The sequence below is a fragment of the Anabrus simplex genome, chromosome 12 (assembly GCF_040414725.1).
Source record: "Anabrus simplex isolate iqAnaSimp1 chromosome 12, ASM4041472v1, whole genome shotgun sequence".
In the NCBI taxonomy this organism is placed as follows: Eukaryota; Metazoa; Arthropoda; class Insecta; order Orthoptera; family Tettigoniidae; genus Anabrus; species Anabrus simplex.
This window is the reverse complement of record NC_090276.1, coordinates 18201436-18216750: the sequence shown is the minus strand read 5'-3', so window position 1 is coordinate 18216750 and position 15315 is coordinate 18201436. Positions and strand designations below refer to the sequence as shown.

Genomic DNA, 15315 nt, shown 5'->3' with positions numbered 1-15315 from the left:
TATGCTTGGAAGGAACTTTCTCGCTCGACCTTGGCCGCCAGTGACGGCTCACCATGCTTACAGTTTATGCTCAAAAATTATCATGCATTGTCATGCATTTATCATGCATTTTACTCACCATTTTTACAGCGTATGCTGAAAATGTTCCCCGTGCGCTGCCAAAATAATCGGCATCTCCTAATGAAGTTTTCGGTTATTCTACCCAGTTCTTCAGCACTGATGGATGCAATTGCAACTCGTATATTGTCTTTAAGTCCGCTTCTGTGGTGTAGTGGTTAGCGTGATTAGCTGCCACCCCCGGAGGCCCGGGTTCGATTCCCGGCTCTGCCACGAAATTTGAAAAGTGGTACGAGGGCTGGAACGGGGTCCACTCAGCCTCGGGAGGTCAACTGAGTAGAGGTGGGTTCGATTCCCACCTCAGCCATCCTGGAAGTGGTTTTCCGTGGTTTCCCACTTCTCCTCCAGGCGAATGCCGGGATGGTACCTAACTTAAGGCCACGGCCGCTTCCTTCCCTCTTCCTTGCCTATCCCTTCCAATCTTCCCATCCCTCCACAAGGCCCCTGTTCAGCATAGCAGGTGCGGCCGCCTGGGCGAGGTACTGGTCATACTCCCCAGTTGTATCCCCGACCAAGAGTCTGAAGCTCCAGGACACTGCCCTTGAGGCGGTAGAGGTGGGATCCCTCGCTAAGTCCGAGGGAAAAACCGAACCTGGAGGGTAAACAGATGATGATGATGATGATGATGATGATGATGATGATATTGTCTTTAAGTTCATCTAGTGTGTGAGGGTTGTTTCCATAAACTACATTTTTTAACATTCCCCACAAATAAAAATCACATGCCGTTAAATCTGGGCTACGAGGGGGGCACAGATTTTCACTTATGATTCTCGTACCAAACACGCTTCAGCAAGGAGATAATGACCTTTACGTCTATTTGTATTGTTTACTGAACCTGTAGGTTTGAATCTCTTGGCCAGTTGTTTTATTGTCTGATTGACAGGAATGGGTCTCCCTGGACATTTCGCTCGAAACTTTTGTCTTGCCCTAGCGCACGATTTTCTGCACTTAATGTAGGTATTATGCAGATATACACGTTCACGTAACGAATATTTCACATTCATTACAGCACTATACACTATCACAATAAAACACTATACAATACGACATAGAGTACGCAGTAGCTTCATTGAACACCCTACTATCTCGGAGTTCAGCTCTCAACAACTGCAGAGTACCGGGCGAGTTGGCCGTGCGCGTAGAGGCACGCGGCTGTGAGCTTGCATCCGGGAGATAGTAGGTTCGAATCCCACTATCGGCAGCCCTGAAGATGGTTTTCCATGGTTTTCCATTTTCACACCAGGCAAATGCTGGGGCTGTACCTTAATTAAGGCCACGGCCGCTTCCTTCCAACTCCTAGGCCTTTCCTATCCCATCGTCGCCATAAGACCTATCTGTGTCGGTGCGACGTAAAGCCCCTAGCAAAAAAAAAAAACAACTGCAGAGTACCGGAAACCGCGCGCGCCAGCGGCCGGTAGCGACCTGTCATCGGCGGCCAAGTTCGAGCGATAAACTCCCTTCCAAGCATAAATAAAGACCCTGTAAGACTGACGCGGAATTTACCCTTGTTAATGAACAGGAGAACTGTCCGTCACAGGAAATGCTACAAACCGTGATTCCGATGAACCAATCGGTTACTGCCGCATGTCTGCGCGTGCGCATCTCCCGAGTACGTCTCTGTGTCATTACATGTGAGTGTGTGCGAGGAGCAGACGTATTTATATGTCTTTTCACTTGAGTTTAATCCTGATGTAAACATGGTATGTCCATGCCTCCGCCAAAGAAAGAGTTGTGATTCGCTGAACGTGTAGTACCGACCTCCACCCCGTCAACGTCTCGTGTTCGAACGTACAGGGCTGCGCATCGCATACGACAACAGTGCGAAGATCTGAACTTCTGAATAAACGACTAAACCTGGATTCTGTTCATTAGTTTATTGAAGACATTCACAATGCACTGCCTATTGTCACTCCTGAGCGGTCCGCTTTTGTGCTTCACTACACGCGATGGTCGTACCTCTTGCTCCATTTCTCTCACTATGAATACTGACACTTGCTGTTGCTGCAAGATGCAACACCTTATCTCCAACTGTACAGCTTGGGATTTTCCCCCACTACGAGAAGACTTCCTGTATTACACCACGTCTTGTGCCTTCATTTCTCGTTATTTAATCACTATTTTATATTTTATATATATATATATACCGGTATATATGACAACCACATTTGAATTTGATTACGTACTCTTCCAAACTCCCTAAAGGTAATAAACTAAAATAAAATAAAATTAATGCCACATAGGCCTACTACTTTTCTTCGAGCTCGCATACAGTCGAGTTTTTTAATTTTAATTTCGTGTGGCTATTATTAGCCGAAGTGCAGCCCTTGTAAGGCAGACCCTCCGATGAGGGTGGGTGGCATCTGCCATGCGTAGGTAACTGCGAGTTATTGTGGTGGAGGATAGTGTTATGTGTTGTGTGTGAGTTGCAGGGATGTTGGGGACAGCACAAACACCCAGCCCCCGGGCCAATGGAATTAACCAATTAAGGTTAAAATCCCCGACCCGGCCGGGAATCGAACCCGGGACCCTCTGAACCGAAGGCCAGTACGCGGACCATACAGCCAACGAGTCGGACACAGTCGAGTGAGTGCGACGGTTGCTTCTCCAATCAACTACGTCCATGTCAACGTGCAAAGGCAACGTGCTCCACCTATTTGTTTACATCAGGATTAAACTCTCGTGATTTTTCTTTATAGTGACGAAGTTGAATGCAACACAAAATGGTGCTCACGATAAAACAGCGCGTGTTCAATGTCGAGTGTTACGCGAAGCACGATTCGTGGAAAACCTGAGCGGAGCTGTTTGCGCAAGAGTTTAAGACTGGAAGTGTTTTGTCAAAACCTCCAGCAAAGTCTGCAATGCAAAACTTACTGGCAAAGTGGCGTGAAACGGGCTATAAACCGTAATTATCCGAAAAGAGTTCGAACACCAGGAAACGTTGCTCGACTGAAAGCAAGCCTGGAACGAAGTCCGACGAAATATCAACGCCGTTTATTTGTCCAAGTGCGAATTAAGAGATCATCGTGGACCTGCATCTGTATCCTTACGAATTTACTGCTGTGCATGCGTTAAAGCGCCCAGACGCACCTTCCGCTGGTTTCTGAGTGAAGTGGAGTCAGGCAGGGGCGAAGCGTCAGGGGAGACAGGGTAGACAGGGTAGACAGGGTAGACAGCGTGTACCCTTAACATTTTGTGAAAGAAATATTGTCTAGTTAATTCAATTACTTTTTAGAACATTAAATATTTCCAGATTCATGACATTATTGTATTCCCCGCTTTACTTATTTTCGTCTCACTTCGGCAATGCTAAAGCTCGCGTTGGTTACACGAAGCACGTAGGCGAAAGTAGACGCTGTCCATTCTGTGTATTTTCCCTTTGATTTTCAAAGCTTTCAGATAGAGCAACACTAACGCTATCTGTAGGTTCTGACTGTGGAACTATGACTTTCCTATAGCGAGATGTCTCCGCCCAGTAGACAGACTTACCAGCGTCTCTTCTTGCTCTCATTGGCTAGTATTTGGATCTCTCTTAGAAAGGTGCTCTTATTGGCTACCATCTTAGACATGCTTTTAATGTAGGGCATTCAAGACCTTTTAGAGGTCGACAAGCCATAAATTTCGCGGTCACTGGGGCTCTGTCCCAGTACCGACGAAAGACGGGTTCGTCGTCGTCGTTGCTTTTAATGTTATTAATTTGAATTTACTTTATTATAAGACACGTCTAAAAATAAATTAATAATATTTAAATACGAAGTATAGTAAACTTACATCTAATAAATGAATGACAGCATCAAAACCCTTCAAGTACGTGCATTTTCTTGCCCGCCAATATTAGTTACGGTATTTTAACCCCAATAACTATTGACTTCCAGTCTTAATAGCATACGGAAAAAATTGCTTAACTTGATGCTGTATATTCCGTTAGTCAGTTTCTAGTGAACGCGCTATGAGTGCATTCAAATGAATTAAAACGTATATAAGGAATTGGATGACCAACCAGAGACTGTCTAACTTGGCAACTCTAGCTATAGAGAAGAAATTTCTGTGGAATCTTAGCAAGACGCCTGACTTCAAGACGAGAGTAATAGATATATTTGCCGAAATGAAGGACAGGCGGATTAAACTCATTTACAAGAATATTGTTTAAGGTGACTTGTACGAACAACTATTTATTTCTTATTTCTCTTATTAAATCTACATAACAATGAAATATATTGCTATTTTTATTCTAAAAGTATGTTGTTATTTGACAACTCCCGCGGCCTATTTCGTCTATATTGAAAAATAAAGCAAGTGAACGTAGGGTTATAGGTTGTTATAGGGTTTGTCTTATTTTCAGTCATTAATATAATACTGAATACAGATGTATGCGTCGAAAACAAAATTCCATACAATAATATGATTAAAACAGTTTAAATAAAAGAATCTCTGTCTACCCCCTTACTAAGTTCACGCTTTGCCACTGGAGTCAGGACTTTTGGATCCTCAGTTTTTTCATTTCTTCGGATGAGGGCATTTTCAGCATCTTCTGTGATGTTCATTAACAAGGTTCAATCCCGCGTCAGAACTATCGTAAATATTTTCGGAGCCAGTTTTATTTTCCCCATCCGGTATTTATTCGTAACATTAACCAATTAATTCAGAAGAAAATGTGAGAAAAGTGTCTACCGTGTTACGATTTATGCTTGATATCAGCGGACTGGCACTTCGGTGTCACATCTGGCAACCCTGTTGATGAGGATTGTTAAGCACAAAGAAGTCAGAATTCCCTGACAAGTATATAATGTGGCGATAAGTGTAGGGGAGGATCATTTGGCTTCACAGTAATCGGCTTATTATAATCCTATATTGTATGTTTCCTTTTCAGATAAAGAAGGGGAACTCAGCTGGGTCCTCACTTTGGCCATTGTCTCCATATTATCTGCAGCAATCGGTGCGGTCGTCATGGTCACCGTGCTGCAGTGTCGAAGGTACGTACGGCGTTTGTTACTCGTGTATAACTTGAGTTATTATACAAAATAATTATCTGTTTTACTGAAGAAATATTTGTGGGATATTTTTTTTACGTCGCACAAACACAGATAAGTCTTATAGCGACAATGGGATAGGACAGGGCTAGGAGTGGGAAGGAAGTGACCGTGGCCTTAATAATAATAATAATAATAATAATAATAATAATAATAATAATAATAATGACTTTACGGTTTTACGGTTTTCGGAGACGCCGAGGTGCTGGAATTTAGTCCTGCAGGAGTTCCTTTACGTGCCAGTAAATCTACGGACACGAGGCTAACGTATTTGAGCACCTTCAAATAGGCTACCACCGGACTGAACCAGGATCGAACCTGCCAAGTTGGGATAAGAAAGCCAGTGCCTCAACCGTCTGAGCCAGTCAGCCAGGCGGCAAACTAAGGTCCCAGCATTTGCCTGGTGTGAAGATGGAAAAAAAATCTACAGGGCTGCCGACAGTGGGGTTCGAACCCACTATCTCCCGAATGCAAGCTCATAGCTGCTGACCTAACCGCACGGTAGAATAATAATAATAATAATAATAATAATAATAATAATAATAATAATAATAATAATAATAATAATAATGCCGGCCAGGTCAGGGATTTTTACCTGCATCTGAGGGCTGGTTCGAGGTCCACTCAGCATACGTGATTACAATTGAAGAGCTATCTGACGTTCACGTAACCCTCCATTTCGTACGATTTTCGAAACGGTGAGATGGCAGCTCCGGTCTAGAAAGCCAAGAATAACGGCCGACAGGATCCGTCGTTCTGACCACACGGCACCTCGTAATCTGCAGGCCTTCGGGCTGAGCAGTGGTCGCTTAGTAGGCCATGGCCCTTCGGGGCTGTTGTAACATGGTTTTTTTTTGTAATAGGCCCTAATAATAATAATAATAATAATAATAATAATAATAATAATAATAATAATAATTGCCTTTGCTGGCGGGACCTAGTGTTTACAGTGCACTATGTCTTCTGGTATAGGCTAGAGCAATTTTTTTTTTTTTACTTTCATTGATCTGTCTGTCTTATAGTTGGTTTTGACAATATGAAAGTGACTGAGGTATAAACGATGCTAGTAATGCCATTCCTTATGCAGCCAGTCCTTGCTATGAATGGTGTGAAACTATTGTTCATAGGGTCAGTTGGTGCATGCATTTCAGTGGACTTGGCAGACTGCTATGCAATAGCAACTTCTGGCTCAGTGAGGAAAGCAACGGGAAACTACCTCACTCCTCATTTCCCTAGGACGCCTCTTCAGTGATGCCTAGGCCATCTGTGACAGCTGATGGCGGAGCTGTTGAGGATCCAATCAGCCTTCGGGCTGATGACTAAACATAAATAATAATAATAATAATAATAATAATAATAATAATAATAATAATAATAATAATAATAATAATAATAATAATACCGGTAGTAATAATAGTACCTATCTGTGCTGGTGTGACGTAAAGCAAATTAAAAACAAAACTGTCGAGTAAACACTGGATGTGACACCAGAGGTCTTTTGAATGTTCGACCTCAGCCATCCTCGAAGTGGTTTCCGTGGTTTCCCACTTCTCCAGGCAAATGCCGGGATGGTATCTAACTTGAAGCCAACCGCCGCTTCCTTCCCTCGTTCCTTGTCTATCCATTCCAATCTTCTCATCCCCCACAAGGCCCCTGTTCAGCATAGCAGGCGAGGCCGTCTGGGCGAGGTGCTGGTCCTCCTCTGCAATTGTATCCCCGATCAAATGTCCAGGGCACTGCCCTTGAGGAGTTCGAGGTGGGCTCCCTCGCTGAGTCCGTGGGAAAAAACAACCTTGGACGGCAGATCTTTTAATTTGACACCCGAAGGCGACCTGCGCGTTGTGATGAGGATGAAATGATGATGAAGACGGCACATACACCCAGTCCCCGTGCCAGGTGAATTAACCTACTATGGTTAAAATTCCCGACCCTGCCGGGAATCGAACCCCGGACCCCTGCGACCAAAGGCCAGCACGCTAACCATTTAGCCACGGAGCCGGACAGTAAACGGATTAAATAATAACACTGTCAGAAACGATACGAGATTGAGAATGGCACTTCTACACCAGCTGGTAACATTCATTAAATAGTAGGCCGACAGTAATATAATCCTCAAAATACGAGTATACTGGGCGTATGAATTCTTGTATATTTCTTGTTGAAAAAATAATAGCAAAAGTTTCAACCCCAGTGAAAAATTGCACTAGAAACACTATTTCTTTTCATTTCATATGCACTCGAAATGAATTATACCACACAAAGTTACGTAGTATTTAAACGACAATTCCACACCGTTTCAGTTCTAACACCGCATATTGACTAACCATGTGTTCGAACTGTCAGAGCTTCAAACTTTGAAGAAGTGACAAATGGGCATGCGTAAAAAAGGATCGACAGTAGTACTAGCAGTATTCAACAACCCACCATCTATTTTCATGGTATTTCAGTCATTTTTAATAGACTGCATGTCACAACCCTGCTTATGACACAAATAAAAAATGTGTAAAATGCGTGTGACATCATAGTTATGACGTCACGAAAGATCTATGGTTCCTAGTGAATTGCTGATTAATGAAATTCGCCGCGCATGGCCACTGGCGACAATTCGGACTTCTTGTTGGATATACGTGTCTACGTCGCACCGATATAGATAGGTGTTATGTGGGAAGGAAGCGACTTTGGCCTTAATTAAAGTATAGCCCCAGAATTTGCCTAGTGTGAAAATGGAAAACCACAGAAAACCATATTCAGGGCTTTACAATTCTTAGTAAATGAAATGAAATGAAGTTTTTAATACTAAATATTCAGGGCTGCCGACAGTTGGCTTCGAACCCACTATCTCCTGAATGCAAGATGACAGCTACGTGTCGCAAACCGTACAACCACTTGCTCGGTGCATATTAACTTCCCCTCTCTCTCTAAACACTATATGACGTCAAGTATGACATCACTCCTCAGCTGCTCTGTAAATATGGTTTACATGTGCTCTCGTAAATAGCAAAAGAACACAGTATATTCGCACCTTATCTCGATCCTCGCAGTGAATATAACTACAGTAATAGCATTTAAGAGCCGACACTGTACCATTGACTAATTAACCATCAATCAATCAATCAATCAATCAATCAATCAATCAATCAATCAATCAATCGTCACCATTGATGTGCATTTAGGGCTGTCACCCATATATCATACAATAACACATCTGAGAGAAACACTTGAAATGTTTGCACTTGACCCGCGGATACCGGAGCACTAACCTAACAGAAAGTGGTCCTACATAGTCCCACTATCTGGGATAATAACAGACAGTACGGTATAACTGAACTTTATATGTAGAAGAGAGTTTCTGTTGATTACAATAATTCTTTGGGGACTTCCCGTAAAGAAAATTATAAAATCTAGGTAAATAGCAAATATTCACTACATAGCCTACTCAGAGCGCGAGTTACATGAGCTATAGGCCTAGCTAGAAACATCACTTAATTCAACGTCCACCACTACCATGAAATTTTCAGCTGTCATGAAGTAGAAATTTTGGAAATATCGAGCTGTCGGATTGCGCCTGACGTTCAGTTCTCTCGTTCCGAACCATCTATAAAACAGTTATTTCCTTCCGATGAAGGCAACATTACTTGTTCCTTAAATAATTTAATACAGCACAAAAGCTTTGCTTGTCTTCGATATAAATTAATTCTGGCGTAAAAATAAACTGTTTAATGTAAGAACTGTCTCTAAATAATCTAAAGAAACGAATATACATATGTTCAAGTTATAATGAGCACAAAAATAAAATATATTTGACCTTGAGAGTAAAAGTCATTCAAACTGAGGAAGTGGAGAATAAAACTGCTTTTTCTGTAACTTATAGCACGTATAAATTAGCTAACGTATAATTATAAATTGTAAGTCCGCCTCTGTGGTGTAGTGGTTAGTGTGATTAGCTGCCATCCCCGGAGGCCCGGGTTCGATTCCCGGCTCTGCCACGAAATTTGAAAAGTGGTACGAGGGCTGGAACGGGGTTCCACTCAGTCTCGGGAGGTCAACTGAGTAGAGGTGGGTTCGATTCCCGCCTCAACCATCCTGGAAGTGGTTTTCCGTGGTTTTCCACTTCTCCTCCAGGCAAATGCCGGGATGGTACTTAACTTAAGGCCACGGCCACTTCCTTCCCTCTTCCTTGTCTATCCCTTCCAATCATCCCATCCCCCACCAAGGCCCCTGTTCAGCATAGCAGGTGAGGCTGCCTGGGCGAGGTACTGGTCGAATCAGACATGTAGCTGCACATGTCTACTCTACGAACAGGTGTAAATCTTAAAACATTTGGGGGTTAATTTCGTAGTTAACATAAATGACATGATCATAATAGCTATTCTGGATGTTCTCTTTAAAATTGACAAAATTATCAATTTAATTTTTAATATCATTTGATGAGTTGAATAAACCACTACGTAAAACATGCCACCTTAAACTTCGTTCATTGTCTCATTTATGATTACGGTGTATGAATATGTGAACTTTTCTACTTGTCAAGTATGCTTTGTTATTTAGCTAACTTCCAACTGGGGAGGAAATGAAGTAACCTTCACTTTATGTTTTTGTGTCGGAGATATCAATACTAAAGAGGTGTTGTTTTCTTTCTTTTGTTCACAGCAGACTGAAAAACGTTGGATCTACAGGTGAGCCAGCACATCTCTGAATTAACCTCCCAACACGAGAAATTAAGTTAAATCTAGAATTAGAACTTTTGACGTTTTCGTATGTTCAGATCATTCAGACCCCGTTGATACTAACAAGTAAGAACTATTGTCAGTGGTTAGAGCGTTTGTAAAAGGAGTACGTACTAATAGAAACTACCCGCCCGCGCGTTGTAAATATTCTCGACTACCAATGTATTCTTATTGAGAAGGTTGTTGTTAAATGTCACGATTATTTTGTCATATACTCAAATACGGGTTCTAGTTTTGGTTAGGTTAGTCATCCAAAGCCACCAACCAAATGCAACCGTTGGATGGAGTACTTTCAAGCAACAGCATCACTGAATAAAATGTTCTCTTCTCCTACCTTTTAAAATCTGCAGGATGAATGAAGTTTAGTCTTTCCACTTGAGTAATTTTGAACACACGAAACACTAATTATGTCACAACAATGGCTATTGGTATCTGCCGTTGTTTCACATCTCCATTTACGTTTCGTCTAGTGCAATAAACAAAAAACATACGAAATTCAGTCGCACGCCACATCTTAGCAGATGAAGCGCTACCCTGAAAGAGAGTGTTTCTCGATGATTTACGCAAATGCGCTCTCGTTTGTTTTCTGCCACAGCCAGGAGTTACACTCGAATGAATAAACCAGTACCGCGGCAACTTAACTTTTGACAGGCCCACTGAAATACAGATCGGCTTATGCAGTTCGTTATTACTGCAGACTTAGTGATTTCTAATGGCGCTTTTTGAATTCCTGTTTTACTGCGGGCAAGTTGCTGAATGGGCTGTAGGAACGAATATTAAGGAATGAGTTTCTTCAAGTCACTCAAACATCTCAGATATTTTCTTGCTAAATTCAACTGCTTTGAATTCCACTACTAAAATGTTGTCTAACTGCCGAAAAATCAAACAAAGAAACACTCCCCAACTGGTTTAGGTTATCAGCAAGTTAAAAATAACAGACTCAGCCTTTGGACAACGTAAAATGTAGAAATACTGTGCGACTATGTTTGAAACTAATAGCTCAGACAATAAAAGAGTATATTTCTTATGAGACATTTACAGAAAAGTCTGCCCCAGGGGCTCTGAACTTTGGAGCGTGGGTTGGCGACCACGGGGCCCTCAGCTGAGTCCTGGCATTGCTTCCACTTACTTGTGCCAGGCTCCTCACTTTCATCTGTCCTATCCGACCTCCCTTGGTCAACTCTTGTTCTTTTCCGACCCCGACGCTATTAGGTTTGCGAGGGCTAGGGAGTCTTTCATTTTCACGCCCTTCGTGGCCCTTGCCTTTCTTTGGCCGATACCTTCATTTTTCGAAGTGTTGGGCCCCTTCTATATTTTCCCTCTGATTAGTGTTAAATAGAGGATGGTTGCCTAGTTGTACTTCCTCTTAAAACAATAATCACCACCACCACCACCACAGAAAAGTCTTTAAAATATTTAATGAATCACAGTAGTTCAGCTCGCAACCAGGCAGTGGTATCCTCTCCATGCTAAGACTAGAAACTTGTATTCTTCACAGACGTCGAGGTTCGAATCCCGATGCTGACAGCAGCTATTCTCTGAGTGGCATCTTTAACCGGATTTCTCAACATCCATTTCAGGAATATGCACAGTAGTATTTTATTTCAAATGTCTGACTCCTTGGCTGAATGGTCAGCGTTGAAGCCTTCTGTTCAGAGGGTCACGGGTTCGATTCCCGACCGGGTCGAGGATTTTAATCGCGTGTGATTAATTCTTCTGACTCGGGAACTGGGTGTTTGTCCCAACACTCTTCTCTTCATATTCAGACAACACACCACACTACTAACCACCACAGAAATACGCAATAGTGATTACATCCCTCCACACAGGGCATCCGGCCGTAAAAGAGGGCCACATCCACAAGTGCGACACAGTCACACCCGTGACCCCACAGGTGTGGGAAAAGCGGCAGAAGTAGTATTCTATTTCAAATACCCAGGTGCATTTTATATCCAAATAGGTATTATACAGGGTTATTCGCCTCAGATGTTAGACGGAAATAACTTCTAACCCATTAAAGATATCGGCATTCTGTTTTCATATTCGTAAATGGTACCTAGGAGCTTGTAAAATAATGTGCTACGTGTTCTCATGGGGTGATTAATAATAGAGATATTGATAGTAACTCCATATTTTTAAATAGAACGGCACAAATTCATACAGCTGATCTAAACGTTCAACTGCGGACAAGTTCAAATACGTATTTTCAAAATCGGACAGATAGTTTTTGAGATATAAATAAGAACAGAATACGCTGTTTTGCAAGCCGCATCAGACAGCGTGAATTCGGGCAAGGACATATTGACGCGCAAGCAGGTTCTTGGGTGTAATTCCAGCCACAGAATGGATACCGGTATCAGGAATGTAAGCATATCGTACACATGCGATGAGTTTGCAAAGTGTGTATGACAGGCGAACTCATGACAGGACAGGGAGGTGTGATGTTTTTAAAAGGAATAAAATAATTACTTTGACTTCAAAGGAACATAACGAAAGCAATAATATTGTCACTGGTTTGAGTGTACAGTACATACTACTGTACGAATCAAGAAATAAACATAATACAGGACACTGAACGAGCTCCTTCTAGAAAAGAAAATGAATAATCTCCGAATAACCTCCATTCCCCGTTGTGTGTTCGTCAGTCATACAGTAACGTTACACACCCAGGGTATGTTACGGTACATCACATTAGATGTGTACGATACTTTACAGTACATGCCTGGTATCCGTTCTGTGGCTGGAATCAATGCCAGGAAACATCGTGCGTGCCAATATGTCCTTGGCCGACCGTAGGCTGTCTGATGCGGCATGCAAAAGCCCAAATGCGTTCTTACTGATATCTCAAAAAGTAACTGTCCGATTTTGAAAATGCTTAGATATTTGAACTTGTACGCAGTTGAACTTTTAGGCCAGCTGTATGCATTCTTGCCGTTCTATTTACGAATATGGAGTTAGTAACAATATCTCGGTTATTAATCACCCTATGAGACTAAATAGGACGTTATTTTACAACAGCCTGGGTACCATTTACGAATATGAAAACAGAATGCCGATATCTTTAATGGTTTAGAAGTAATTTCCGTGTAACATCTGAGGCGAATAACCCTGTATATAGGTCACTTACAGTTTCACAGGTGGCTCCAGACATCTACATGCACAACAATATGAGATCGATAATAATGACCCTAATATGACTGATGTTTAGTGGTGATCCTGCAATACAGTAGGCCTAACACGGGGGATTATCAAGACTGATTATGTAGATAACATTTCTACCTAAAATTAAATTTGAGGGCATTTCATTGACATTACGAAAACTCTTTAATTATATGATGATTAATCCGCAAGGTAGTCTTGAAATATTCTGAAAATATGTTTAGATATAATTAATCGTTAAGAATTGAATAGAGCCTCCGTGGCTCAGGCGGCAGCGCGCCGGCTTCTCACCGCTGGGTTCCGTGGTTCAAATCCCGGTCAATCCATGTGAGATTTGTGCTAGACAAAGCGGAGGCGGGGCAGGTTTTTCTCCGTGTACTCCGGTTTTCCCTGTCATCTTTCATTCCAGCAACACTCTCCAATATCGTTTCATTTCATCTGTCAGTCATTAAACATTGCTCCAGAGGAGTGCGACAGACTTCGGCAACCGGCACAATTCCTATCCTCGCCACTGGATGGGGCTTCATTCATTCCATCAATCAATCACTACTGATCTGCATTTAGTCGCCCAAGTGGCAGATTCCCTGTCTGTTGTTTTCCTAGCCTTTTCTTAAATGATTGCAAAGAAATTGGAAATGTATTGAACATCTCCCTTAGTAAGTTATTCCAATCCCTAACATCCCTTCCTATAAACGAATATTTGACCCAGAGACTTGTGCCCTCTCCTTTACATCCCTACTTCAACCCCTAAATACCCTCATAACCATGTGCAGAGATCTGTACCCTTTATTTACAATCCCATTTATGTGATTACCCCAATGAAGATCTTTCCTTATATTAACATCTAGATACAGTGATCCCCAAAAGGAACTTTCGCCCCATCAACGCAGTAATTAAAACTGAGAGGACTTTTTCTATTATTGTGAAACTCAACCTGACTTTTAACCCCGTTTATTAACATACCATTGCCTGCTGTTCATTTCACAACATTATCGAGGTCACGTTGCATTTGCTCACAATCTTGTAACTTATTTATTACTCTATACAGAAAAACATCGTCCGCAAAAAGCCTTTCCTCTGATTCCACTTGTTTACTCATATCATTTATATATATAAAACATAAAGGTCCAATAATACTGCCTTGAGGAATTCCCCTCTTAATTATTACAGGGACAGATAAAGCTTCGCGTACTATAATTGTCTGAGTCTATTTTCTAGAAACATAGCCACCCATTCAGTCATTCTTTTGTCAAGTCCAATTGCACTCATTTTTGCCAGTAGTCTCCCGTCATCCACCCTATCAAATGCCTTAGATAGGCCAATCGCGATACAGTCGATTTGACCTCCTGAATTCAGGATATCTGCTATATCTTGCTGGAATCCTACAAGTTGAGCTTCAGTGGAATAACCTTTCCTAAGCCCAAACTGCCTTCTATAAAACCAGTTATTAATTTCGCAAACATGTCTAATATAATCAGAAAGAACGCTTTCCCAAAGCTTACATGCAATGCATTTCAAACTTATTGGCCTGTAATTTTCAGCCTTATGCCTACTATAGCAACTCTCTATTCATTTGGTATAGCTCCTTCATGCAAACAATAATCAAATAAGTACTTCCATTCCTGACCTGGTCGAATGACTGGAAACAGGCTGTGGATTTTCAAGAATTAAATATTTCTGTTTTGTCGCTGAGTCTTCTTGATGTAAAACAATCGTTTTAAGAGAGCTGCTTTGTTATGCTTTTCTATCGGTGCAAATATTTCATTGACTCCCTTCAGTAATTCAATCAATCAACCACCAATGATCTGCAGTTACAGTTGTAGCCCCGATGGCAGATTTCTTATCAATTGATTACCTAGTCGTCTTTTCCTAAATGATTTCAAAGATGTTGGATATTTATCGAACATCTCCCTTGGTAAACTGTTCCAATCCCACTGCTTTATACTTTGATCTGAGGGCTGGTTCGAGGTCGATAGCCTTAGTGAGAACAATTGAGAAGCTATCTGCCATTGAGATAGCCCCGGTCTAGAAAACCAAGAATAACGGCCGTGCAGTGGTCACTTGGTAGGCTGTAGCGCCATGGGGTTATGTAGATAAAGTAATCGTGTCTGAAAAGTATCCTACCATGCATCCTCTCAGTGCCGGATTATACCCTATATGGGCCCATAGGTAGTTGAGATTTTCGGGGCCCCCTTCCTACCAAGTATTTAATTTAATTCCTAAATGTTAATACGAGGGCCATCCAGAAATTAAGTTTCTCTATTTTAGAAAAAAGAAAAGAC

General features: G+C 41.8%; 2 protein-coding genes across 2 annotated transcripts in view; one reads left to right on the top strand and one right to left on the bottom strand.

Moving 5' to 3' along the window:
• Positions 1-10331, bottom strand: part of LOC136884016 (L-lactate dehydrogenase) — a 425048-nt gene extending 414717 nt beyond the window's left edge. The window contains exon 1 of the mRNA XM_067156016.2: positions 10209-10331. The gene's annotated coding sequence lies outside the window, so the exon portion shown is untranslated. The remainder of the gene's footprint in view (positions 1-10208) is intronic.
• LOC136884017 (uncharacterized) overlaps positions 1-15315 on the top strand; it is a 44640-nt gene that overhangs the window by 19255 nt on the left and 10070 nt on the right. Inside the window, exons 3-4 of the mRNA XM_067156017.2 lie at positions 4988-5090; positions 9798-9823. Coding sequence (XP_067012118.2) covers positions 4988-5090; positions 9798-9823 — 129 coding nt within the window. The remainder of the gene's footprint in view (positions 1-4987; positions 5091-9797; positions 9824-15315) is intronic.